This window comes from Chrysemys picta, chromosome 10 (genome assembly GCF_011386835.1).
Source record: "Chrysemys picta bellii isolate R12L10 chromosome 10, ASM1138683v2, whole genome shotgun sequence".
Taxonomy (NCBI): domain Eukaryota; kingdom Metazoa; phylum Chordata; order Testudines; family Emydidae; genus Chrysemys; species Chrysemys picta.
The window spans coordinates 7,102,008-7,129,546 of NC_088800.1; the positions used below are offsets into that span (position 1 = coordinate 7,102,008).

General features: G+C 40.6%; 2 protein-coding genes across 7 annotated transcripts in view; both read right to left on the minus strand.

Annotated features, from left to right (window-relative positions):
* UBAP1L (ubiquitin associated protein 1 like) lies at positions 1 to 25,124 on the minus strand. Of its 6 annotated transcripts, none has more exons than XM_024102937.3 (7): positions 24,986 to 25,124; positions 16,283 to 16,437; positions 13,382 to 14,212; positions 11,366 to 11,575; positions 5,964 to 6,065; positions 4,434 to 4,579; positions 1 to 3,691 (listed from the first exon to the last, which is right to left on the minus strand). In XM_024102937.3, the coding sequence occupies exons 2-6, from the start codon at positions 16,412 to 16,414 to the stop codon at positions 4,445 to 4,447; spliced, it is 1,410 nt and encodes a 469-aa protein (XP_023958705.2). In that variant the 5' UTR covers positions 16,415 to 16,437; positions 24,986 to 25,124; the 3' UTR covers positions 1 to 3,691; positions 4,434 to 4,444. The 6 variants fall into 6 exon arrangements, 4 of the variants coding, with proteins under 4 accessions (XP_023958705.2, XP_023958704.2, XP_042712517.2 ...); XM_024102936.3 differs by having other exon boundaries at positions 1 to 3,737; XR_006175961.2 differs by lacking the exon at positions 1 to 3,691 and adding an exon at positions 9,721 to 9,782 and having other exon boundaries at positions 4,440 to 4,579.
* Positions 21,632 to 27,539, minus strand: part of PDCD7 (programmed cell death 7) — a 10,138-nt gene continuing 4,230 nt past the window's right edge. The window contains exons 3-5 of the mRNA XM_042856700.2: positions 26,804 to 27,040; positions 26,184 to 26,271; positions 21,632 to 25,125 (exon numbers count right to left, since the gene is read on the minus strand). Coding sequence (XP_042712634.2) covers positions 25,008 to 25,125; positions 26,184 to 26,271; positions 26,804 to 27,040 — 443 coding nt within the window. The 3' untranslated portion in view covers positions 21,632 to 25,007. The remainder of the gene's footprint in view (positions 25,126 to 26,183; positions 26,272 to 26,803; positions 27,041 to 27,539) is intronic.

Below are 27,539 nucleotides of genomic sequence, written 5' to 3' on the forward strand. Positions count from 1 at the left end.
GATTTTTATATTTTTGCTTTTTATTTTGAAATGAGATGTTACTTAGTACAAGGATGCTAAAGATCAGTAGAAAGCCTTTTTGATACGAGACCATATATGACAAAGATAGAAAGCAGAGTGCTCCTCCAGTCATTCTGCTTCATTAACCTTTTTATAATTGCACGCATTATTTGACAAAAATGTAACAAGCGAGAAGCAGGCGGTACATCTGTTTGCATTTAAAACTCCAGGAGAGAACTAAACCGTTACAACTGGAAACCTGCCACTATTACTTGCAAACTGGCTAGTATAAACTCAGCGAAGGCAAAGTTATGTCCTATCTTAGCTGAAGTCAGTTAACACTTAAAACTGTTGTCTCCTAAACTAACAGCAGCACATATAGGGCATTATGTTTTAAAATCACCTTAACCTGAGTAATCAGCGCAACCCCCTTTTTAGAGTAGTTAAAATAACTATTACAGGCTTATGTAACTCATCCAGGACCGTTTAATACAGCAGGCTTTTTCCATTCCTTATAAGTATAGCCTCAAAGAGGCCAAGCAAGACAACCTCTATCCCCTTTGAACACCTTTTCTTCCCTTCGTTTGCTTTTGTCCACAGCTTTTAGATGTCCTGAAATACACAAGACTAAAATACAAAGTGTCCTAGAGTTGTAACATTTAGAGAAGAAAAATGTGTTGGGATTCAGTGTGCAAGGCAAGAATACATTGATTAATCAGGGGTCGGCAACCTTTCAGAAGTGGTGTGCTGAGTCTTCATTTATTCACTCTAATTTAAGGTTTCGTGTGCCAGTAATACATATTAATGTTTTTAGAAGGTCTCTTTCTATAAGTCTATAAGATATAACTAAACTATTGTTGTATGTAAAGTAAATAAGGTTTTTAAAATGTTTAAGAAGCGTCATTTAAAATTAAATTAAAATGCAGAGCCCCCCCCCGCCCCCCGACCGCTGGCCAGGACCCGGGCAGTGTGAGTGCCACGGAAAATCAGCTCCCGTGCTGTGCCATAGGTTGCCTACCCCTGGATTAAATCAACCTGTCCATAAAGCTAAAGTGAAAGTAACACACAACAAAGTAAAAATGATAAGCCACCTGTACATAGAACTGCCAGCTGTGTAGGGCTGAAAGGAGAATTGTGCAAAGAAGAACAGGTGGGGGGAAATCAGCTATACAAGGCCAAAAATGTATCTCGACACAAACTTTCAACCACAGACCATTAGGCACAGTGACCCCTTCTACCATAAGTGGGCACAAAACCATCTGCAAATGTTATTTCCTACCCTAAAGATACTGCAGTCAGAATGTTTTGTAGTCACTGGAGTGGAACACACAACAGTTATCTATTCCCTTACATCTTAATTATGTGTACTTCTCTGAAGACAAAGTTAGATTTTAAACTGTTTCTTTAATCAGATGTTAACATTTTGCAAGACTTTTTTTTTTTCTAAAGTGACATCATCTTGGCAACAATAAATGGGATGAAAAATTCTGTCTGTAGAATGGACTTGCCTTATATGGACTGTGTTCAAAAATAAATGTTCGTGTAACTAAGTGAAAAATTTCTGCAAGGAAGTGAGGAAAGGAAAAGTATGTATGTGACAGATACGGATGCAGAATTCCTGTCACACAGAGAACTAACTTACCGGGCAAACTAATTTTTTTAAAGCATGTGTTCTGATTGGGAGACCAAGTGTTAATATGCAGATTTAGAGTTACTCACTGGAGTAGTCCCTTTGATCTCATTGGGACTACTCATACGAGTCAAGGTTTCAGGATTGTCTCTGTATGTTTCAGTGCTTTGTATTTACAACATATATCGGTAGCTTGAGCATCTCTCCAGTAAGACAGCCATATTGCTCTCTTCAGTTATATACAGACAAAGGGGAAGCATGGAAAGCTTAGGGATCAAAGCGATTCCCGTCTAGTCTGGGGGTTCTGTCGCTACCACTTCTGAATGAGGGACGATTTTATGAAATGACTGTGTCACGGGAAGCCTACTTGTATGTGGCTCCACCATGAATGAGCAGGGTGGTGTTATGTTTCTGCTGGCCAGAGACAACGGTGAGTGAGCTGCAATCGTCTATTCAAAACAGGGACAATGGGTGTATTTGTTCCTGCAGCTGGGACAAGACGCTTCCTCCAGTTGTCTGAAGGGAGTAGGGTTTGGAAGTAATGGAAAGTTACCAGGAGAACAAAAAAAAGCAGGTGACCCTAGTGGGAGACTAAAGGGACTCACCGGAGGAGACCGGGGGAAGAGAGCCATTTTGCCCCAGATGATGGTGAGGTAGTCCGCTGGAGGGGCAGGGTAGGCATGAGGGTGGAGGACATCGCCTGCCTGCTGGAAGACAGATGATTCCCAAAGACCCCAAGGGAAGGTTAAGCCCATGAGGGACACTGTATTTAGGAGGGTTTGTATGATCTGTATTCTCCTGTGCTTGATCTGTTAAGAGCATAACCATGTTCGACTGGGCAATGTGTGTGTGTTGACTGCATCACAACTACTGTGAGCCCCTGAGAGAATTAACCTGTAACCTAGAAGCTTCGCACCTTTTGGGTGGACTTCAGGAGAGGCGCGTGTTTACGTACCAGGGAGTCTGGAGGGCCAGTGCCGTGCCCAGAGGGGCTAGGTGGGTGGTCAGCAGGTTCCAACCCTTGGAGGGGGTGCCAGATAGAAGGTCTGTGCCTTGAGAGTGCGCCCAGGGACCTCGAGACTGGGGCAGTGGATGGGCTCTGGTCAGGCTCCGGGGAGCCAGAGGACAAAGGCTTAGATTCCCCTCACAGCAATCCTAGCGTGTGGCCAGGCAAGGGCGCTCATTAGGATCTGTGACACAGCCATAGACGAGACAATCAAGACTTCCTGAGACGTGTACCCAGTCCATGGCATGCCATAACAAGAGAGAGTCTTTGCTCCAAAGAGTCTACAGTCTATTTAAAACAGACAAAGAGCGGGAAAAGTTTACCTCCATTTCATAACTGCGATTAAGAGATTGTACCAAGTCCTACAGGAAGCCTGTAGCAGAGCTGGGAATTGAACTCAAGTCCCCTTGTCAAAGTCTAGTGCCTTAACCATGAGATCACCCACCTCTCTTTCAAGAGCCAGTGTTCCAGCCCTGCAGTGACACCTAAGGAGGATGGGCGGATATCAAGCAGTAACAGAGGGACATTTCCCAAACAACGATATTTAAAGCTATAAATGGGAACATGGGGGAGAAACGTAAGGACAGATTGTTTAACTCAGCTGAAATAGATTGGACACAATGGAAAACGGTAAATATTTTGCAACTAATTAAGGACTGTCCCTGCTAAGTTGTGCCAGTTGGCATTTTCATAGGAAAAGACACATTTAAGAAAAAAAGAAAATATCCCGTACTCACAAGCAATTACATCTATGACTAATTCAAAGGAAAATCAAATGCTTGAGTTCATCTATGTGACAACACTCTCCCTGTAACGTTGCAAAGGGCAGAGAGACACCCAAGGTGGTGATTTGGATCCGTTACATTCTTTGTATGTCAGTTACACCAGAAAAAAAACCTACATCCAAATTTTCCAGATCTTGAAGACTGTGCAAAACTTGATTATTTGAGCCACTGCTTCCCACCTTCTGGCTCTGTGCTCTTCCCCACACTTTCCTCAGTTGGACACAGAGCAGAATCATTCCTTCAGTTCTCTTCCAAATTTCATGAAAATTCCTGTACATGCAGGGCATAGGTCTTGCATAAGCCATTTTTCATCTTACTAGATAAACATGATATATTAGTTACCAACAAAATTACAACAGAAGCCTGTTTTCTTCTCTTACACTCAGTTAAATATTGTATTCATTTTACCTTTCTCCTTTTAAATGGGAAGCCAACGTTATTTGGCTGAAATCTAGAATTTGGTTACACACTTCAGACAGGACCAAGACTCATCTCAAGAAAATAGGAACTAATTTTCTGGGGAAACGTTCTGCTTTTATAAAAAAAAAACCACCTCTTCTGTTGGTTTGTGTTTTGTAAAGCTCACATCTGGCTATATTTGCTGGTATTGTACTATAGAAAAAACAGAGACTATACTGTATGTGATCCCAGAGTGACTGAAGAGGCCATGTTTTGCAAAGCCTTATAAGCCATGCCCTGGTTTTTGCAGAATTTAAGCCACATGGCCGCTTGGATCCAATTCCATTTTATCCAAAACAGTGAAATAGTCAAGGTGTGCATGTGGAAAGTGGGGGTGCAGAGAAAAATTTCTGATATAAAGCCACTGCCATGGTACAGTGACAAAGCCACTTATAATAGATGTTCACAGAAAGTGAGGAGAAAATGAGATGCAACTTTAATGGTTTATTTCTGAGGGGGGCTATAGTCATATCTTTCACTGCGTCTAGAATGAAACTGACATGCATGGGGCTATGGTGTGGTCAATCTAGAGATGAAAAGATGTCACTGTTACCAGAGATTTGGTCACTGTGTTCGTGTCATCAACTCTTCTAGTGCCTTATCTCTATGATTCTCATAAAGCAGAAGAACCTCTTTGATTTCGGCTTGCTGGAAACCCATATCCTTAAATTGCACTAAAAGATGCAGGAATTCAGCTGCCTGGGGGGAAAAAAGGAACAGAAAGGAAGTTATTTGATCATTCTCGATTCATTGTAAGGTTTCAGCAGAAGCAGCAGTATGTGAAAAGATGCAACCGAGCTATATGATCTAGCAGGATTCATTACGTTTAAAGAACAATGTTGAAATCAATGGCACAGAATGTGGATGGTAAAGCCCTGATTCTGAATGCTGCTCCATACAGGTGAATTCCTGTGCTTAGGCAGGGCCCCCAAGAAGTCAATGAGGCTCCAGATATGTGCAGGGGCTGCTCAGGCAGAACTAGGAACAGAATAGTTTGAAAACCCTGGGCCAAATTCACCACAGATAAAAGTGGACACCAGTCCACTGACTTAGTGGCGTGACACCCATCGGCACCAGTGGTAAATCTGGTCCCATCTCTCTAAAAGAGAGAAAATGTCCTTTTTCTGGACACACTCCATGGACGGAACAGACAGAGGGGCTAGTTTTTAATGGCAGGTAACAACTATTGTTTCTTTATTTCAGTACTGTTTATGATAAAACAGTCACTCACTTCAGAACCAGATTGACACCCTTTGGGAATTGGTGAAGTGGCCCCTATCCAATAGTATGGTGAAATACTACTCATTTGGGGGGAAATATTACCATTATCGGATAACAAAATAGAATTTCAGTCTATATTATGAAATACGGTAGTTACATGAAAAAGATGTATCAAATCAGAAAAAAATACTGAGTATGAGCTGGTATTTATTTTTAGTGCTTCCCCTCCCCCCCCCCCAATATCCTTCATTCTTGCACCAGACCTTTACTGGCCTCAGTATTTTCCACAGCCTCTCATCTGCAACTAAGTCAGCAGAAGGGAAAGGTGCAATCCTGCGTGTTGTGAAAGTTGGGGTTATGCCAAACAGTCCAGACCCAAAATTCAGTAGTGCTTATCCTCTTCTGTGCCAGCTTTTCACACTGTTAGGGGCACCTCCCAACACCCTTGGCCAAAAGTGACTTCATAAATGCCAACACACACAGTCACAGTGCCAGGGCTCTGCCATCTGGGAAAAGGAAGGCACACAGGGGAGAGCCTGCATAGGGGCCTTGGCAACTCATTGTGGAACTAGTAGATAGATGGACCACTGGGGAGGCTGGTGCCCATGTGGTATAGAATTCATCGGTGCAGGGGCTATGGAACCAGAGTGTTTCCACTGCAAGGGGTGGGGGCAGTAATGGAGCCATTCACCAATATTCTGCACTCCCTGTGTGAGGTGGAGCTGGATTCCTCAACAGCTCAGTGTAGCCCACAAGGAAAGGGATTCTGAAGGTCGTGCTGGGGGTTTGATTCAGTCCCACCTCTAATACAAGGCCTAAGCAACATTACTCTTTGCTCTGAAGGCACCTAACTGCTTCTGACCTTCTTCTCCGAGTACTGGAACATTTCCATTGCCTCTTCCACCTGCCCCTCTTCGTAGCCCTGTTTCAGCAACCTGTCACAGGCACTAAGGTAACTGAGAAACTACAACAGAGAGACAGCAAAGAAACTGGGTTAATATAACCTCCGGGAGAGAGGGTGAGCAGCAATCAAAATATATTGCCTGTATATGAAATCTTTGATTGAAGGAGTCTGCCAGTCCACCACTGCAATATGGAGGCTCCGTCTTGGAGGTTGTTCTTATGACTGAGGTATCACCAGAACTCCTCGAGGGGATGAGGGTCTGATTACCCAGAGCCAGATGTACAGGGAGGGATAAATTGTTCCACCATGATGGACCTTTCCTGATTGAGAGGCTGGGCCCCCTGCTTCATAAAATTCTGGGCCCACTGACTTCAGTAGGGCCAAGATTTCAGCCCTGGTATTGTATGAGGCTTATTTATGCAAACATTCCTTCAATGTGGGCCAGATCGTCAGCTGGTGCAAATCAGGGTAGCTTGAGTAAGCTACACTGATTTATATCACCTAAGGATTTGGCCCTTTACTTTTTTTAAAAAAGTGCAAAATTGGATGTTTTTCTTAATTAGCCTAAATTCTTAGGTGCCCAATGGTGCTAACGCTGGACTGTTCAGATTGAATTTGGGATTGGAGAATAGACTAGGATTGTAACAAGAAACGCATGGAATATAAGTAATTTGTGCATTGTACAATTATCCCACAAGCTGGAGAAAGCTGTATGTTACAGCCACACTTCAGGGGACTAGACAGTTTGTCTTTCAGTCTCCATTAAGGTCAGCTGTGTTTTTGCACCATTTTTTAGATACGGAGTAGAGGGAGTATCACAAATTTTAAAAAGAGATGGGAAAGAGTCAACGCAAACTTGTTCCATTCAATTCGTTGCCTGATGTTTTGTTCCTATGAGTTTTCAGTGACTCAGGCAGCAGGACTTTCATCACTTCCCTGGAGAAGATAATCATCTAAGATCTTCCCATTCTCTGGGTGTGGGAAATATGAACAAAGAGAGGGACACCCCCTCCCTGGGGGAATCCAGAGATCTGAACTCTGCTTGATGTGGGGGGAAAATATTTTAAAGTTTTTTTTTTTTTTTTAAAGACTATCATTAAAGTGCTAGATAGTGCTGAACTCTAACCTGCCATCCTCACAGTGTCACTATTGATGTTCAAAACTTCAACCCTCTAGGGTCTTGCTCCAGAATATAGAGCAGAACATGCCTCCCACCCCAAAAGAGGCCTGTTTGCCATCATTACTGAAAGTAAACAGTTATTTTTGGCTTTCCTCGTTGTTCTTGGAGTGCTGACAGCACAATTCCCAGTGGTATCTTATAAATATCACATAAGCCATTCACTGCCCAAAAACTTACGTGACAAACAATAAATTAAATATATAATGGTAAAAAAAGCCAGGGCCAAATTCACCACTTTGGTGTAAGCGGGTGCAACTCCATAGACTTCAGTGAAGTTGTGTCTGTTGATGCCAGAGGAGAATTTGATTTATAATCTCCAAAGTAAAAGAAAATGAGTGGCCCACTGCCAGACTAACAGCATCAAAGCCAGTAGAGGGATTCACTAAAAGATCATAAAACTTGCTAAATGTCCAAAAATAAAAATAAAAAAAGGCTTTCTAAAGCTAAGAAAAAAATTTGGCCGAATACTCATTTCTCCCGCAGTGTGGTAATGAGGATTAAAAAGCACAACCTACATTCACTTGGTATTATCATATCAAATATTACAGCCTCTATTTGCTTGCCATTTACATGAATAACTTGCTGTTTTTATTTGTCTCATGACCTTCCTTCCTAAAAAGCCAGTGCTGTTGACAATATTTCTTTGGCCATTAACAGGGACATTGGCTTACAACGTTCACTGCAGAAGCAAACAATTCAGAGAACCTGACATTTTGTGTAAGCAGAGTATGGAACTTGTGCAAAACTGGCATAAACAGGATGATTTCAGCATTATAAAAAACCACCAGTAAGACTAAACAAAAACAGGTTTTTAAATATTGTGACTTATCGACCTCATGGTACAGTATAGACTAATCTTTTGCCTGTGGAGGTGGAGAAAGAATGTAGCTAGCTTACCCTGGAGGAATGGATTTAGGAACAACAAGTTTTGCATTTAGTCTTCAAGAATATTAATGCACCCACAAAACGTTAGATAGGCATGTTCTGCAAAACTAAAACTAAATACATAGACAGTTTAATGCTTGCTCCTATCATAAGCTGTTCTCTCTGGGGTTTTTCCTGGGTCTTATAATGAGGTTGAGGATGGTTATAAACACCAGGTAGCCTCAGTGCAAGCATCTTATATCAGAGAAAACTTCTTAAAGGGGTTTTTATTCTGGCATTATAATCTTTGGAACATGAAGTTCTTCGGTACACTTGTAGCTCGGTAATTTATCCGTCCTCCCCTCCTCATTATGTTACCTGTCATACTATGCAGAAAAAATATTTGTTTTTTCATATCAAAGAAAAGCAATGCAATGACTCAAACTAAATCCACTCCAGTTAACAAGCCCATGGCTTACACATTCCCTTGAATGTATTCCCAAGATTTCCATTACAAGTTTGTTTGACCCTCACTAAAAAGGCCCATCTCTCCTAGGCCACCAACTTCTGATGATTCCATAGGTGGCTGCTTAAAACAGGTTGCATTGTACACTGGTTTTAAACTCCCAGTGTCTTGCCAGCCAATTCAGAGAGCAGCCTGTAAGTTCCATCCTCACAGCCAGAGATGAAGCACAGGAATGGCACAGACTGCAAGATTAGGTCGAACCAAAATGGAGAAAAGTGATGGCTTCAGGATGAAGGACTGGGGAAAACCACTATTCTTCCCTGGGAGCAAGCTTTGGACCCAGGGCGGGGAAACCCACTGTTAAAAACATCCCTAAAATATTCTGTGTTCCCAGAACAATAGGACAGTCAATAAAGTGGAATGACAGCAAATTTAAAACGGATAGAACTTTCTTACACAATGTATAGTCAGCCTGCAGAACTCACTACTATATCGTAATAGTATAGTTGAGGCCAAGAGTTAGAAGAATTTAAAAAAAGAATGGGCATTTATGCAGATAATGAGAACAGTTACATTAGAAACATAAAACATAAGCACGGCCATACTGGGTCAGACCAAAGGTCCATCTAGCTCAGTATCCTGTCTTCCGAGAGTGGCTAATGCCAGGTGCCCCACAGGGAATGAACAAGGACTATCAAAACGTTTTGAAGAACTATTACTTCAGTGTCAGCCATACGCCACCCACTAACTGATAGGGGTTAGGAAGAGACTTCCATTGTGGGCAGGTTATTCCACAATTGCCCATCCACTTTGGAATTCTTCCACATCCCTCAGAACCACCTGGTACTGGTGACTGGTGAAGCCAGGATACTGGATTATATGGACCACTGACCCATTATGGCTATCCCCGTATGAGCCTTTTAACCATGTGCTTTGGTCAGAATTGGGGTAATGCTGCCTCTTTAAGGCTGACGCCTTGAAAATTCTTGCTTTGGGAATCAGGGTAGTTTCCGGCAGATTTACTCAACACCACAAAGAATGCAGTGATTTTTGGCTACCGTATGATGTTACTACCAATCACCCTGCCTGTAGCTGTCAGCACCACACTGCAACCCAGCATGACACTAAGAAGCAATGAATAGTCTCGATTTTTCTTTTCAAACTTTTTTCCTGCAAGGTCTTTAGCCTAATTTGGTCAGACTTACACTGGTAATTTGAGACTGGAAGTCTTCACGGCTAACCATTGTATTTCCTCTTGGCTGTGTCCCTACACAACCAGAGAAAAGAGAGGAGATCATGCTGGTGAAAGAGAGAGACCAGCGTAGGGAGCAGAAGGATACAACCGTATATTTAGCTAAGGGCTGCACTGGTAACTTTGTGAGAACCTGAGGGCCGCAGTCAATTTGCATAAAATTGAGCAGATTGCAGCCAACCTCATCTGTAATATGGAGCACTGCCTGCTGGGATGTAGAGCCTCTGTGGGCTGTACCCTCCATAGTAAAGATGATGGCAGCCATGGTCAGGAGCACATTGCATGACTCCATCAACTACACAGGGGATGTAGGCTGCACTTTGCCCACTTCTCTGTGCCTGGCTTGTTTTAAGCCTTTATGAGTAGAATAAATAATATTCACCAATCTGGATTACAGAAATACTTGCATTTAACAGCAGAACTGGTCTGGGAAGGATGATCTAGTGGATAGGGTGCTAGCCGATCACTTGGAGACCTAGATCCAATTCCCTGCTCTGCCACAAAATTCCTGTGTGATGTTCAGCAAGTCACTGAGGGTACGTCTACACTACCCGCCGGGTAGCGATCGATCTATCGGGGATTGATTTATCGTGTGCAGTGTAGACACGATAAATCGATCCCCGATCACTCTCCCGTCACTGCTGAACTCCAGCAGTGCGAGAGGCGGAAGCAAAGTCGACAGGGGAGTGGCGGCCGTCGATCCAGCGCCGCGAGGACGCAAAGTTAGTAATTTTAATTCGATCTAAGATACATCAACTTCAGCTACGCTACTCTCGTAGCTGAAGTTGTGTATCTTAAATCGACCTCCTCCAAGTGTAGACCAGGCCTTAGTCTCTCTCTAGGCCTCAGTTCCCCATCTGTAAAATGGGATAACAGTACTCTCCTACCTCATAGGGGTGTTGCAAGGATAAATACATTAAAGATTGGCATGTGCTCAGATACTAGTTAGTGTAGAGAAGGATCCAGTAATATAACTATAAGTGATACATATGCATTGGTGACAAATTAGAATCTTTCATGACCCAGTATAACGCAAAGGCATTATTTGTACATATTCAGTGACTAATCACAATTCTGAAACAAATTCTTTAATTCTGGTGAAAAAGCAAGAACTCTCAGAGGGAATTATACACTCCAGTTCTGACTAGATGAGCCAGGGCGATAAATCATATTGATCCAATGACCGAGAAAAAAAAATCTGTTAGCAAAAATGTTTCCATACCATGAACACAAGAAATCTGCTCTTCAAAATAACATTGTGGTTTATGTCACTGATGTAGGTTTTTGGTTCTATACAATAAATAGAACACTATCAAACAGTAAAACAACAACTATTACTGCCTGTGAGAATGTGGCTGAAGATAATGCAAGCCAATTTTATTACTTAAAAATGGAAGTTCCAAGGCAAAAATCCTGAATTACTTCAGTTCTTATTAGGACGTATGATAAACTACTACAGTTTCCCAAAAGCAGAACTGGGCGTCTCTTTTAAGACTTGGCTAGTTACCAGATGATACTGCACTAAAGCTTCTTACATGACTGTCCTTTATCAAGTATTTTCCATGCCATTTAAGTAAAGCAATACTGGCTCCACTAACCTGACCTAAACTTTGTCTTCCCGTCTTCTGGAGGGCGATGATTGCTCTGCGTATCGGATAACCCAAGGCTATAACTGGCTCAATAAGGTCACGTTCCTCTTGGCTTAATGCCGAGAGGAGGTCAGCTGTTGAATCTGGATGAGTTCTGTGGGAACTTGGATGTCGCAGAGCCGCAGAAGGGGGTGGAAGGCAGGAATAGGGGCTGAGGGACTGAAAAATAAACAGTACTTTATGTTCGCTAATTAAGACACATTCATTTACAAGATACTAGCATTTAGTACTATGGGGAACTATTAAAAGAATCCTTTTTCTCCTCTTCTGGAACAACAAGGTAATTGTGGATGTTCAAAAGCAGCATTTCAGCATTTGTCATTTAACATAATTTCATTAGACTGGGCAACCAGAGGAAAATTCCAATAAATGCAACAATTCCCTACTGGTTACAGTACACGTTAGCTATCATGCGTGTGAGTTTGTGTGTTATATATCCTGTTCAAATGTATTCTAAAGTTTACTTCAAATGACCTTACTGAGATCAGAATTTATGTTTCCAGAGAAACGCTGAACAGAGATGACAATGTCTGCAGACCGGAAATCTGGGAAAACTTTAAGCTGTGCACTCTACAAATAAAAACAAACAAAAGAACCCAATCTAGTTATTACTCGGGGACAGCTACAACAATTTGTCCACAAGCTCTCCCTTCAAATGAGACTAGACTTAATTAAATCTAGGCATTGGTTCAGATACAGATCAAAGGATGCTGATATGGTAAACTAATCACATCCAGCTTTTAATTCTCAGGGAATCCTGTTCCTAACTCCAATAAGCTCTTTACTGGCCGTTGGTTGGCCAAGCAGGAAACGATTATAATATCAATGAGGATGACAGTCAGGTGGCCAAGTCTTAAAAAAAGTGACCATCTAAACACGTCATCTCCTATTTAAGAATGTGTTGTGTGTATAAAGATATAAAACCATAAGCAAGAGAGAGAGAGATAAAGCCGTCTGAAATGCTAGAAAATGTCTCATGCTGAGAAGTGCTCATCCCGGTTAGGGGCTTATGGAATACAGTATGATGTAGGATAGCTGAAAAGATTGGGATGATGGATAAGTCATTAAATTTAACAATGGTTTAGTTTACAGAGTACGCATAGGCATATAACCACTCCATAATTACCGTCTCTAAATCTCACGCAAGTACATGTAACTTGACATTGCCTTTCATTTATTTGGTCACTGTACCTGTAGCTTTTAAGTAACAAAAGTTTGACATCTCTCAAGTACTTATGATCAAATTTGAAAATTTAAGATGACAGGAACTACACCATTCATTCTGTCATTTTCTGGTACTTACTCTATGGTGACATGATCAGACATTATAATGCAACTATGGAACTAGTTCATAATTATTCCATTTAGACTTTTTAAAAGTGAATTTTGTGCAGGTAAAAGGTGCCAGAATTGGTAGCTGTGAAAGCTGAAGTCCTTCTACCAACAAAACAGGGACAAAAGAGACTGTTATAGTGCAGTACTTCCACCCTGAGCTGCACCTTAGGGTGAGAAAGCAGTTTAATCTTCATGTTCGTTCAGTCCATGGCATCCCTTCTGATACTGCCAAAAGAACCAATTTTTTTCAGTTGTTGAAAACTGTTTTTTCATTTGCAGTTGGCAATAATCAAAATAGTTGTAGTTCTTTGATGAACATGGAAACTGTCTCACAAAAATGTCATCTAAAAGGCATTTTTTTCATTGAAAAAAAATTTCAGCAAAATTTTTTAGACCAGCTCTAGTGAAAACCCGTCCCCCAACCACTACTCAGGGCTTTCCTCAATTAATTTTTTCAGCCTCAACATATAACGAAGGCCAAATGTTTATGATTTCCTCAGCTTCTAAGTTTGCTATAGGGGTCACATTGTCTTCTTTCTCTCTCACCCTTTACCACACTTTACATGGGTCTGTGTGACTACTACAAGTAGCATTGACAGAGGTACACAGTATCAAAAAGCCATATCTTACCGCAACGGTGGGTTTATGGTTTCTTATTGGAGGTATTGACCTAGCAGCAGCAGGTGTCCTGGGACTGCAGCAAGGGGTAGGTGGAGGTGTTGGGGTTAAAGTTCCCATCAAGGATACATCCGAGGCAGGTCCATAGCTAAGATTTCTGCTACTTCGAGAGCGCTGGTAAAGAGAAAACGGTCTTGGAGCCAGATTCCTTTCAACAGATGCTCTATTTAAAGGATGCACTAAAGCAGCTAACTTCTTTTTGGCTTCTTCCAACTCATTCTTCATATTATTAAATAAAATCATGGATCTTCTCTGCTTGATCAGATTTGCGGTAACTGGCTTGTGGCAGCAGTTTTCGGAAGGTGGATCTAGCAATACCGGAGAAGTCCTTGGCCTAAACTGGTGAACTCTGGAATGCTGAGGCCTGGCGCTTTCAACAAATTTGCTGTCCAAAATGTTTTCTTCTTCTTTGTTGCTTTCTTCACCGGTAGTTGAGGAATACTCATCATCCTCAGAATACTCATTCTCTTCAGAGTACCAGTCCTCACTTTCCGTCTCAGATGGTGCACCTCTGGGCGGGGGAGGGCCATATTTCACATCAGCAGCACTTAGGCTTACACATCTCCGAACAGAGGTTGTGGGCGTCACACCATCCTTTGCTTTCCCACCAGTTGTCTCCTCGTTCTGTGTATTGATGACATAGTTTTCTTTAGGATCAACCAAAAGCAGCCAGCAAGGTGGAGCTGTTGGCACAACATCAGTAGTAACTTCATACCAGTGAGTTTCTTGCCCAGAAGCAGCCTCAATCCAGTAAAGCACCTTTCTTTCTAATGAGAAATCATGCTGTAAAATAGCAGTAAATAGAATAATTCAGTATTTATTAAAAAAAAAAAAAATCCTCATGTGATGTCAATTAAAAGACTTTTATGCGTTCAAACCTTCACTCTTACTCACCGGAGTAACGCTTACAATAGAACTAGTTGCAAGAGTAAGGGGTGCAGGACGGGACAGGGTGGGCCACATCCTCTGCTGGGGTAAATCAGCAGAGCTCCATCTCAGGTAAGGGAGTTATGCCAATTTACAGAGTCTGCCCCAGTATCTGTAATCCTGAACATAGAACTGTATCCGCCTCTCAGAAATAATTACATCCAACTCAAATAAATTCACACTGGAACTTCGGGTTTTTTTTAAATCTCTGAGTAATGCTTAGAAACCAACTAGCTTCCAGAGTTGAGCTCACAATCAAAGCCTTATGCCTTGTTTTAAGTACTTAGCACCTACGGTACTGGGGCAGGGGAAACACAGAACTGTGGACTGAGGGTATTGGCATGGAAGTAGAAGAGGTACTATTTTCATATACTTTGTTTTAAAATGTAAATATATTTGTGATGTAAGTCTAAAGACCCGATTGAGCAAATAAATCTCATAGCATGCCCTGGAGCTTGCCAGACTAGAACTCTTATGGGGTGTCAGACAAACATACCCCATAGTCAGGCCACAAGTTCTGTTTTTACTACTTACATACAATAAGGCCTAGTACAGGGGTCGACAACGTTCAGCACGCGGCTCGCCAAGGTAAGCACCCTGGCGGGCCGGGCCAGTTTTATTTACCTGCTGACGCGGCAGGTTCGTCCGATCGCGGCCCCCACTGGCCGCGGTTCGCCGTCCCTGGCCAATGGGGGCGGCGAGAAGCCACGGCCAGCACATCGCTCGCCCGCGCCGCTTCTCGCCTCCCCCATTGGCCCGGGACGGCGAACCGCGGCCAGTGGGGGCCGCGATCGGACGAACCTGCCGCGTCAGCAGGTAAATAAAACGGGCCCGGCCCGCCAGGGTGCTTACCCTGGCAAGCCGCGTGCCGAACGTTGCCGACCCCTGGCCTAGTACTTGCTAGTGTTATGACTGAAGATGGACCTAAACGAAGTCCCTAGAGCTAAAACACATCAAACGTTGAGGAAAAATTTTAGATCCAATCTTGCAGCTTTTATCAAATTCAAGTGAAGAATAATATTGTTTTTTCCAAAGCAAAATATGAAGGTCAGAATTTGAGAGAAGGGGACAACTGGTATGTCTGTGCAAACACAAACGTGCAAATCAGGAGACTGCACACCTCTCAGTCTGCAATTACCTGTTTTACACATGTTGTGTAAGGCACAGATGCGGCAATCTCCTTCAAAAAACTATTCTTGGTATATCTGAGATATTTAAAATAGGGAGCAAAGCAGAGCTGAGCAACAATGAACTAGCGAAGAGGCGGGATGTGATTTTTAACACTTTGCAGCTCCTCCAAGCAAGAGTCAAGAATAAAGTGCAATGACACCACCTATTGGTGAGAACTTGTGGAACATCTCTGAAACCAAAGCAGTTCTTTTTCCAAAGGACTCCAACTAAAATCCTACCCATCCTATGGTTGAAACTGTGCTAGCAACAACTGTAACCTAGGAAATCTGCACTAGTGGGTTCTGGAATAACAACAACTGAAATGATAGTGATAAAAAAAGTACTACAGCCAGCCAGTGGGGGAAATCCACAGCTGTTTCCTATGACTGACAAAACTGTTTAGCAACCAACATGTGCATTTAAACACAACGTTCAACTGTCATGTGAACAGGGCCTAGTCTATCAGAATATACCCCACTGCAGCATATGTCCTAGCCAGCGTGGGTAGTTTTGGCTGGCCAAAATTCCCTTTCAGGTCCTGTGGCACAGGCCAGAGCAGGATCTGGGCTTTGCCCTACCAATCTTTGGCCTTGCATGAGACTGCTAAAAAAAGGTGTCAGTTTGGTCCAGGAAATAAATATTTCAAGGATTTTTTTTCCTTTTTAGTGGGAAAAAATACTAAGCTACTCTTAATATCATGGATATTAATATTGGGATCAAAATTAACAAAGGCTCTTAGAACAGGGACTAACCTACCATTGTGCCCACTAGGATCTCAGTGCAGTCAGGAATATCAACGTCGGCTAAACTGATTAAGCTGGTGCCTTCCGCAGAGTCATCTTCAAAGCTCTTGGACATTTTAAAAGGTACGTCATCCAGACAGCTCATATTGTCTCTTGATATTTTGCAATCTAGCAGAAAATGAGTAAATAAAAAGAAGTCTCAGTAAACGTAACGTGAAACAGTAGGGCAATAGCATTTCACATGCCCGATCCTTAAAAAGACCTGAAAGGTGAGGCAAAGTAGATATATGCTAACGACCGCAAATAAAAATAATTTAGCTTTTGAACATAGTTTAGAGAGAAGTGAAAAGTACTATATGCTGCTGATTCTGGTAAAGTAAAAGAGCGGCGTACGCTATGAACAACACTGAAAATCTTACGAACTGTATTTGGTGTCAGATACTAGAAATATTTACATAAAAGGGCTAAACTTTATTATTAGATGAAGGAATTTGTGATGAACATGGAATAGGGGCTCTGTGGTTAGCCCAAATCTCCAGGGTTCACGATTTGGATGATAGAAAGAGTTGCAGAACCCAAATGTGATTCATATTGAACATGTGAACACAATTACTTCACTTCACTCATAGAGGTCAGACCGTTGATCTTACTCCCTGTAATTCTGCTGCACATCTGGGCAGGCCTGTCCTATGGCCCACCTATGGTCTGTGCTCAACGCTACATTAGCGACATACTGTTCTTGTGCAGAATCAGGTCTGTCCACTCACGCAGAGGAACTGACAACTAAGCTCTTGCCATGGACGATTAAAGGAGACAGGTTTTTTATTCCACATGCCAGTTTGCATTCTGCCAAACAGACTTTCTAGGTTCCACTGCAGTGCACATCTATACATGTCCAGAATGTGCCTGGAACCAGCTAATCTATCTTCTTGGCCCTACATTTCTAACCTCAAGAGAAGTGCTTATGAAGAACCAGCATGCAGTTATTCTTTTATCCTTTTTCCAGAGAAGAGCCTGTAACCGCCACTCATTTGCATATGTGAACTTTCAGTTCGTTAGTTTAAATGGCTTTCCAAATCTTTGACAGCCAACAGTCCTCTCTTCTATCCCCTCATCAAGTGTTCTGTTTTGGTACCCATGGTAAGTGATGATAACTTGAACAGGTGGCATATAGTCCCAGTGTGGCATGGAGTCACCAAAAGTCACCTCGACTCCAGCTTCATTTGCAGCATGATAAAGACTCATTCATTCTCCACTTCCATCCTCCACTATATTCAAGTTTAATTCCCCATATATTTTCAATACTCTCCATTCACTTCCCTTTCTTCCTTCCCCTCACTATTCCCACTCTATTCTCAACTGCCACATAGCTCCTCACATCATCCATCCACCATTCTTCCTTCCATTCCCTCTCCCAACCAGAAAGCGGAATACAGGGAAAGGACCAACTGGCAATTCTTCTGGAGATGGAGCCTAAAATGGCATCTCAGGAAGCCACTGCTCAGCCTCTCCACCCTTTATGCAGTTTAAGGATGACCCTGGGTTGCGGGGAGGGGTAGGCAGTTTCAACCATGGACTGGTAGGCCAGTGGCCAGGGAACAGTAGAGGGGAAGTACAAATAGACTTCCTCCTAGCCCAGTTGACATGACCCATCAGCAACCCTAGCAAGGTCAGAGCTCAGCGGTGCAATCCCCAGGGCTTTCCCTCCTCTTCCCCCCCCCCCCCCCCATAGCTGGCCCACTTGGGGTTTAAAGAGCAGGTGGAAGGTGACTGCTGAGATGGCATTGGAGTATTTTAAGAGACGCACACAAATCCAGATGAGATTACTGGAAAGAGGAGAGAATTGCTGACATTACTGTTGTGCACACACATATCCCTTTCTCCAGCTCTGCCTCATTGGGAGAAACAACCCCCACCCCCCATCAGACTCAAATGTAGCACGCTCACATTTATTCCTACGAGTTATTTAAATAAAAAATGCAGAATAATGAGGGTCAGCCCATACAGTTTATTTCTACGTGATTTAACATCTCTCTCTGCCATATCAGTCATTTTCCTAAGCTCTTCGTTTGGGAGGTTTTGCCCACATTGTTTTCCAGACCCTGCTATTGTGAGGGCTGAGATATAACCACACTTATTGTTAGAGGGATGTTGCTATTATATTATCTAGAAGATAAACTTTAAAAAGAAACCAAATAATGTTTAGTGTGGACAAGTTTTTGTGTGGTCAGAACAGCAGGGAGAGAAGGGCGGAATCTGATGAACGGGGATTAGTGGCATGGGAAGTATTCCTACAATTGTGCCAATAGATTTAGGCTATGAATGACTCCATTTGTGAAAAAGATTCTGTTGCATAGACAGATGAAGAATCCCAGTTCCCTACTTTCTTATCTATGATGGGCTGATAGATGTTTTCCTTTTGCATAACGTTAACTGGCAAGTCTCGATAGCAAGTCTTCTAACAAGACTTGGAATCTAAAGTCTGAACTTGTTAAAAAAAAATCCCTACACAGCAGTTCCTTATAATCTTGCTGAAGAAATAAAAAGTAGTTGGAATCAGGTCAATTTTCACAAAACTGTTCTGCCCATAATTTTTTCAAACAAGAGGGAGGGTATGTTCATTAGTGAGGATAAATACGTCAAAAAATAAGCAGAATTTATATAAAAAGGACATAGCAGCACCATATATAAAACTAAGAACAATGTGGATCTAACAAGGAAGAGGCACCTAATCAACTCACAGCCAGACTTCCATTCATTAGGAAATAAATTTAAATACTGCTGTTGCTAGACTAAAGTATCAACATTCCTATGCACAATTCCTAGGTGCAACTGACCTAATTAACATATTCAGTTTATATTAACATTATTTGGATTGTTACTACAAGGATTATGTGCATCCAGGGCTGTAGTTGTAGCCAGATGGACAATAACCAGTTTTGCAATGCTGCACGTGTATTTTCACTAATACATTTCACGTGCAACAAGTTGGAATCCTACACAGGCATAGACCATCTGCTTCCATACGTAAGAGAGGTTCAGCATAAGCTCCAGCTTGCGTAAGCGTCACAGAAAAACCTAGCCAAACTGTATGTGAAAACAGATGATTGTGAAGCATTCCTCTGAGTTACCTGGACTGTATATACTGAAGAGTCCACACGTACGTAGATAATATTACCTTGCAGACATTGCGCACTGCAGGAAGAGAAGTACTGTAGGGTTAAATAATAAACAGAGCCTTTGTCTCAAAATAGGTGCAACTTCCATTATTGTCAATGGTAGTCAGGTATGTATATGGGAAAAAAGGGCATTGGTTAGCTTTTCCTAAAGGAAGATTTTTAAAAGTCACCTTTATGGATTAAATGAGGAGGGTTAATGCAATCCCTAAAGCCTCCATGAACATAACAATTGGTGTTTGACATCTGTCTGAAATATTTGCTATACTGGATTTGCCAAAACATAGGCTTGTTTACACACACAAGTTAATCCACTTTAATAACTGGTATAGTTAAAGCAGTACAATCCCCCTAGTATGAATGCAGTCATACCCATATAAAAGTGCTTTATACCAGTATAGCCATTCCCATACAAGGAGAATAAAATATACTGGTAGAACTGTATCCACAGCAGGAGTTGTACTGGTATAACTATTTTTTATAAAAAAAAAAAAAAAAATTAACTACCACCACCCATGAAAATAATTATACTGGTACAAAAATTGTTTGTACATCAGACCTAAGAAGTGGCGACTACTAGAGACACACTAGACAATGGTCGATCAGCACTACAAATATTTTCAGAGGTCCAAAGCTTGGATTAGAATGCCAAACGGACCATTATGATATGCTATAAAAATATATAACTGAGGCTTCCACTTTTAAGATCACAGGGAAGCCTTCCTGCCTAAAAAATAAAAGCAGAGTTACCAGTAAATACTAGTTTACACCAAAACACACTTGTAACAAGGATTCTGAACTCACTCATCCAGTGACATCTTCACATCACTCTTAGTCAGTGGATCCAGGCTGACAGATTAATTAATACACATCAAGTCAATTAAAAAAAAAAAGAGGACACTTAGTACAGGCGTACACAGAATGTCTTACTGCCATACACAACTGAAATTGTATTGCGACCAGACATGGAATTGGACCCAAAGTAGCCACAGAAATTTATATCAACCTTCTTTTGAACCACAATATTTTTCTATCCTTACAAGATAGCAGGAAAATGCCTGTCTGGACTCAGCTCAGTTCATAGGTTTAATCAGATTAGTGTTTATTTGAAGACACATTATTTTAGAATCAAACTACAAACTTGCATACAATAGTTACTAAACTGCACAATATTTTAAGAGTTCCTCTTCAGTTGGTGGCTTAAACATCAAAACACGTGTTTTTCATTTCAAAATCAAAATATTTTAGAAGGAAAAGTAATAGTGGACAGTGCTGCATATTTACTATATGAACTATATCAAAACTACATAACTGGAGTATACTTTGCTTTACAGTACATCAACTGGCATTTTAAATTTTATTTGTTCATAAACAAGAGAGAAGTATAAAGTTATGCATACCTTAAAAAGAAATCATGCAGCTTTTCCCATGAAGTAGAGAAACTTGCGATGTTTTACATACACTGGCTGTTTATCCACTGCTCAGTTCTTTAAATGGTTGAGCACACAAAGTCAGGTGTCTGAGTCACGTTTCTACAGTTTTAGATTATAATGCTGCCTAATCAGTTAGCCTGCATCACCATATCCTCTGACACAATAAGGAGCCTAACCACTTATGCTGAACATCCTCTGGTCACTTGTTAAGTTTTATAAATTGAGGGCACTGCTGCCACTGTTTTTAATAGAACTGAAGTTTTGTTTTAAAGCAGAGGTTCTCCAAGTGTGGTCTGCGGACCACCAGTGGTCCGCGAACACCATTCAAGTGGTCCACGGATAGTTCCCTCTACGGTATGAGCCTGGGCGGCCGTACACAAGAGAATGAAGGGCCACCCACCTAATTAGTGGGGCCGTGCAGGCGTGGCTCCACTAATTAGGCGCATGGACTCCGGAGAAGACGCACATGTAAGGTGAGGTGGTGGCCTTGGGGGGAACAGGGGGTAGGTAGGAGGGGACAGTGGGGTGAGAAGAGGGGGTAGGGGAGAATTTGGGATGTGCAGGGCTGCAGCCGTCAGAGAAAGAGGCGACTTTCCCCAGCTCGAGCTGCAGCCGCTGGGGATGGCCCTTCTTCCCAGCCTCAGCTCTGTGGTGGGAGAGAGACCCCCCCTCCTTCCCAGCCCCAGCTCAGGGGCTGCTGCGATGGAGGAGAGGGGGCACATCATTCGCACTAGAAAGGTAAGACTACGGATATTAAAATACAAGTTGTGTGCTTTTATTTGTAGAACAAAAAAACATTAATTTTTTTTATGTAGTGCTTTTATCCAAAGCACTTTACAATAGTTAGCTAATGGTACAAACAACATTTGGAAAGATCATTAAAGTGGTCTGCCGAGACCCTCAGCAATTTTCAAGTGGTCCATGAAAAAAAAGCAAATAAAATTCTAGAGTAAAGATTTCCTGTATAACGCAAAGCTAAAAAGAACAGATTTTTTTTTCCTTTTGTAAACCAGAAACCCTGGCATTCCCTTTAATTACTTTATGATGACCTATATCATATGGTGTTTACAGGTAATACACATGGAAGCAACAATTGCTGCATTTTCTCTGGCAAAAAGAATGTCATGCTCATTTTAACCCTTTCAAGTAAGAAATTCTCAGTGTGCCCATACTGACAGACCTCAACTCTGGGCACAAGTTTCAGCTGAAAATTATGAACATTTACATTTACTTTTAAAGCCACAACATAAATGGTGTTGAATATGCCACTATATTTCAGTCAAGCATATGCTGATTTCCTGATGCAGTTTTAGGGTGAAATGAATTTCATCACATGGAGTCGGAGAAGATGTGTGAGTGAGTTGGAAAGATTAAATCCACTCCCTTGTGTTGGGGCCAAGATGCTATTCCAGCCCATAGGCTGCAACCGCAACTCCAACTCCAAATCATTTGCATAGATCTGCTCGGTAGAACTAGAACCAGCATAAACACGGATCCCATTGCATGCCCCCATCGCCGTCCTATATATTGGCCTGTACACAAAACAGCTGCAGAATCTTCTGTAGTGCTTAGGGAAAGAGAGCTGTGGAGGTTTCCCTGTATGGCTACTTTGCCAGCAGCCCTCCTCATACTATGGAGATTAAGCGATGCAAAGGCTTGTGCTGGTCCTCTGGACCATGGAAAATTTAGCCCTCCGAGAACACACATTATTGACAGTTTCCATTATTTTTTATTTTTTTTTTAAGTATAAAATGCACTTACAAAATGAGAGTTGTATTTTTGATCAAATTATATTTTACAAATGGTATCTACTTACAAAGAAAGCAAGTAGCTAGCAAGAACAATTACAATAAATTAGACTTCAGCTTGTATTACATTATTTTTTTTCTAGTAGGCTTATTTATCAAGCTATATAGTCACATGGCTAGTCTACCTTTTTGAGCATAACAATTTGGGAGATATTATTCCAATTTTAGCACTCTTTAGATCAAAATGCCAAAAACTGCTACTTCCATCAAGCATTTAAATAATCTAAACCCCAGTTTGCATTTAAGGGTTTAGCTCAACTTGTAACTGCTAATTTCTACTAACAAAGTATGGAATGAGACAGGTAGTTATGCTTGATATATTACTAAATATGAGAAAAAAGGTCTCGCTTACTAGTGATTTAATTTTTTTTAGTTTTGATGTCTTCATATCCTTGATTCCTGTTCATAAAATTAAAACAAAAACATTTTAATATGGAAAACAGCAGAAACATCAAACTGAGAAAATTAGATTTACACTTTTAGTCCTTTTACATTCAAGACTGAGTCAATATTTCAATACTGTAATTAAAAGATAGTTACAGAAACATTAGTATAAATATACCAAAGAATTAATGTAAAGTGTCACAAACCCATAAAAGCAAGGATATTCAGAATACATACTGATGGCCACTCTTAGCTCACTCCTCCGTGCCTAGATATTGCCAACTCCTCCAACCATTAACAGTTTTCTGTACAATGGAGGAAATTCTCCACTCACTTTAGATTTAAGGGGAGTTGTGAATGCATTTAGATGAAAATATAATCCTCAATGTGTTACAACACCTAGAAATTACACAATGATTTAAAGATGGTGTGGCATAATTTATGAATTCTCTTTATGGTGTTTATTAATAAGAACTTCAGTAGTGTTTGTGGTTCATTTTCTTAAATTAAATTCCCACTGACTCCACTGTGTGTAGTCTTGACCAGATAGTTGAATTTATATAATATCTTTATTACTTTTACTGTATTTTACAAAAAAAAAAAAAAAAACCACACACATTGCTGATGGTACAATTATGGATTGCCAAGATACTTCTATTAGCACCACACCCAAATACAATGTAAACGGAACAGGTATTACATGAATATTAGGCTCTAACGTCTAGTCTATAGGAGATTTAGCACATACAAAATTTCAAGTTTTATAAGCGAAGTGTCTCTTGGACACAGTGCAATACATGACTATCCCGAGGGGAAAAACCTTTTCATTCTTATAACAAAACTGAAAACAAGCCTTTAAGCCCTTCACTAAGGAAAAATAACTGATTTTGAACAGGAGACAATCAAAGAGCTAGATTTTTAAAGCTGCATGGATTATTACTGCATGTATAATGCCCAAAAGCTGGCTCCTAATCTGCCTGAAAGCAAGAGAGGCCATCTGTGGAGCTTGCACTTTTTATTTAGAAAAAGAATCTTAGATTTGTGAGCTATGTTTGATGCATAATGGCTAAGCAGCATATCAATAAAAGTAATATTTAGCATTTTAAACTCACTATACAACATCAACCCTTGTGAGGTAGGAAATTATTCTTATTTTGCAGTTTGCTTAAACAGACAAAAAGAGTTTATTGACTGCCAAAGGCCACAAAACAAGCCAATGGTCAAGATTAGAACTCAGGTTGACCACAGTGACTCTTAAAAATGTCTATACTTATATAATTATGTGGTGTTGGCTGTTGTTTTGTTTGTTTGTTTTTTGTTTTAAAAAGAGATCTTGAACTTCAGGGTCAAATGTTAGATCGAGATTCACTGACTTTGATACTACTTTTGGTATAGGAATTTGTTTCAACACTAGTTTTCTATGGAAATTCACCTCTTTCGGCGATAGTCATTCAGTATCTCTACAATCAGAAGAGTTAAGAGGGAAGAAAGATGACTGCTGAACTGAAAGCTTACATGCTAGGGAAACAGCTGAATCTGATGTCCATTTTGATTGCACACACATGCTCTGCAAAGATATCAGCCCACTTACAATGCTCTCAAATTGTAAACAAATTTCCTCAAATCCAAAGACTTGTTAAATAAAGGCCCCTAACAGAACTGTAACTCTACAGCACCACAACATTAGTAACACACATGGCTTACACCATCTTTTACAATTGGATATTTATCTGTTGATCCTGGAGGTTTAAAACATTTTTCCCTTATCGCTTTTCTACAGGAAATTCCAACTCCAGTATCTTGCCACATGCTTTACAATTAAAAAATGAAATGGTGGTGTAAATTTCAAGAAAAAAATATATATACACACACGCACATATTTACAGTATAATTCTTTTTTTCCCTTGGGACCTACCACTTCAGACTGACTTATTAAATTATCTAACAGCAGTGGCCCAGGTGTCACTGGTAGGGAGAGTTGGAAGGACCCATCCTGGAGGGATGCAGCTTCCTTCAGGATGATCAGCTGGTACCAGGTACTGATCCCATTCATGCCTTTAATAGAAAAAAGATTTAGATAGGCATTTGTTCTGTTCCAACTTCAGTGATAAGCTGTCTCACACACCTTAATAAAATACATTCACATACATATTATAACGAGTTTTTATATTGTTTAATATAAAAAAAGTACTACTGAATTACATTCGTCAAAGCAAAAACTTGAAGATACATTTTTAAACCATGAAATGAGCATGAGTGAGCATGCAAGTTTCTAGCAATTATATATGGAGATTCACTACACTTTACGCTGAAGTCTACAGCATATTTAAAGAGCCAAAAGCATAATGTTCCTGAATTAGATTTTAAAAATGACATAAATATATATTTTTTTTAAATCATGCACTTTACCCTAGTAAGTATGCTGCCTTCATTTTAAAGGTAGTACCATTTTGTCTCCATTGTAGATCATTATACAGTCGTTTAGGATCAGAAGGAGGACACAGACCCTTCATTTCTAGACTGGTTTGATGGCAGCTCTGATATTGCTAGTCTATGAACTTTATAAAATGTAAAGTTTGTAAAACTTAATTTTAAAACTTTCTCTGAGAAGGTAAGCATACTCCCATGTAAAAGCAGATCAAGTGTTCCAGGAAGATTCACAACGGGTTTTTTGTGTGCAGAGGGCAGTAATATTGTTGACTTGGAAACGAGTTTTTGAGACACCACGAGTGCATTGGTGTGATTATATGTTATGATGGTAGTGGGGGCTAATGCTTTGAGATTAATATTGTGTTGGGTGTGAAAGTTGCCTTAATTTATTATTTGCTTGCTTTTTAATGTTCAGGTTATTGTGAGGAAATATATTTCAGCAACTATAACTTTATGTTAATGAAGTGTTTTGGATGGGAATACATTTATATTAGCTGAAAGCTGAGCTAGGCAAATAGAGCTGCCAATTTTATAATCCAAGAGATCTGATGAGAATTCATGGTATAAACTTGATATTCTTGAGGTCAATGAAACAACAGATGCTGTAATTTTATCTTCACAAATCTCTTTGTGACAGACTACAACTTCACTACCACTAATAAACTAAAGATGTTTGCTCTTACCTTATCTGGATGAGGGCTGGAACAGAATGCTCAGCTTGTAAATAATATTGTCTAAAGGGCTGCAGTAGATGATTAAGGGGAAACTCATCTGTTAAAAGACATGCATGAGAAAACCATTCAACAAGATTGCCAATTAATAGATTCGTGTTACAAAAAGTATTATGGGATTTCTGGTGACTACAAGTGGTTAGGACTTTCTACATTCATACAAAAGACAATACTTCAACTAGCAAACTCCCTCCCTGGGAACACACTGCTATTGGGGTCATACTAAAAGGATAATGACACCCGCTGAATCCCCAATACTAACGCATCAACATGTTGTGGGACGTCTTCCATTTAAATACCAAATTCAGCCTAACCCCGCTTGGCTTGTAAGGTTTGGTGAAATCATAGTTTGTGAGACTGTGACTACACTGCCTCCTACATAAAGTAATTTTCCAATTCTTATCACACTCTCTAAATATGATAATGAACAAACTTGTGTATCTTGTCTCCTGCTCTTCATAGTGTAATTTTAGCACATATCAGCTTTTCCAAGCAAAGCTGTATTTGCATTTTAACCTTACTTGTTTTTAAAAAAACTCCCCAATACTGAACTAAAATATGCAGAAATTTACCTGGATCCCCGAATAACTTGGAATCAATGTCACGTTTTTGCTGTAGAAGCTTTTCCCTTTCTTTCTTCTGTTTCTTTTCCATTTCTCTTTTCCTCTCTTCTTCCTGTTCTCCTTCTAACATAACTCTTAATGCTCTCTCTTCAGCTTCATACAGTTCAGTGCGTTTTCTGATCAGTGTCCTGAGCCTCTCTATGTGATGTTCAAAGTCTTCATCTGCTGAGGGTGGAGGACAAACACCTACAGAGATAGTGAATTAAGTTATAATTTTCAATCACAGAAATGGTATTAATTTCAGTTTCATACTGAGAGTGGAGTTTGCAGAATCTCCAATGAACTTATACTGGAGTCACCCATTTTCCTCATGACTATCCTCCAATAAAATGATGTGGGTCAAGAAGGAGTTTGGAAAGAAAAGTGCATAACTGTAGTATTCTGCATGCTATACAACAATCTTTCGGAGATACTATCCTGTAAGAATGGAATGTAAAGTAACTAGTAAAGAATAACTTTTGCTCAGACAGTATCCTCTGAATCCTCACTAGCCAGGTACTCTATGCTTGAAGTTTATTATTTATGTACAAAATGTTCCTGATAGCCTGGTTATTGGGTACACTCAGCACATACTGCTTAAATAAATATAACCTATGACTGTTAATAATACCACCTAATATAATTATTCACTATTATTATTATTATTATTATTATTACAGTGAAAGGTTTATTATCTGGCATGTTG

Coding starts and splice junctions, on each gene's coding strand:
- UBAP1L (XM_024102937.3), bottom strand. CDS start 16,414: ATGAGCTGTCTGGATGACGTACCTTTTAAAATGTCCAAGAGCTTTGAA. Junction 14,213..16,282: donor AGATCCTAGTGGGCACAATG/GTAGGTTAGTCC, acceptor GCTATTTTACAG/CATGATTTCTCATTAGAAAG. Junction 11,576..13,381: donor ACCATAAACCCACCGTTGCG/GTAAGATATGGC, acceptor TTTATTTTTCAG/TCCCTCAGCCCCTATTCCTG.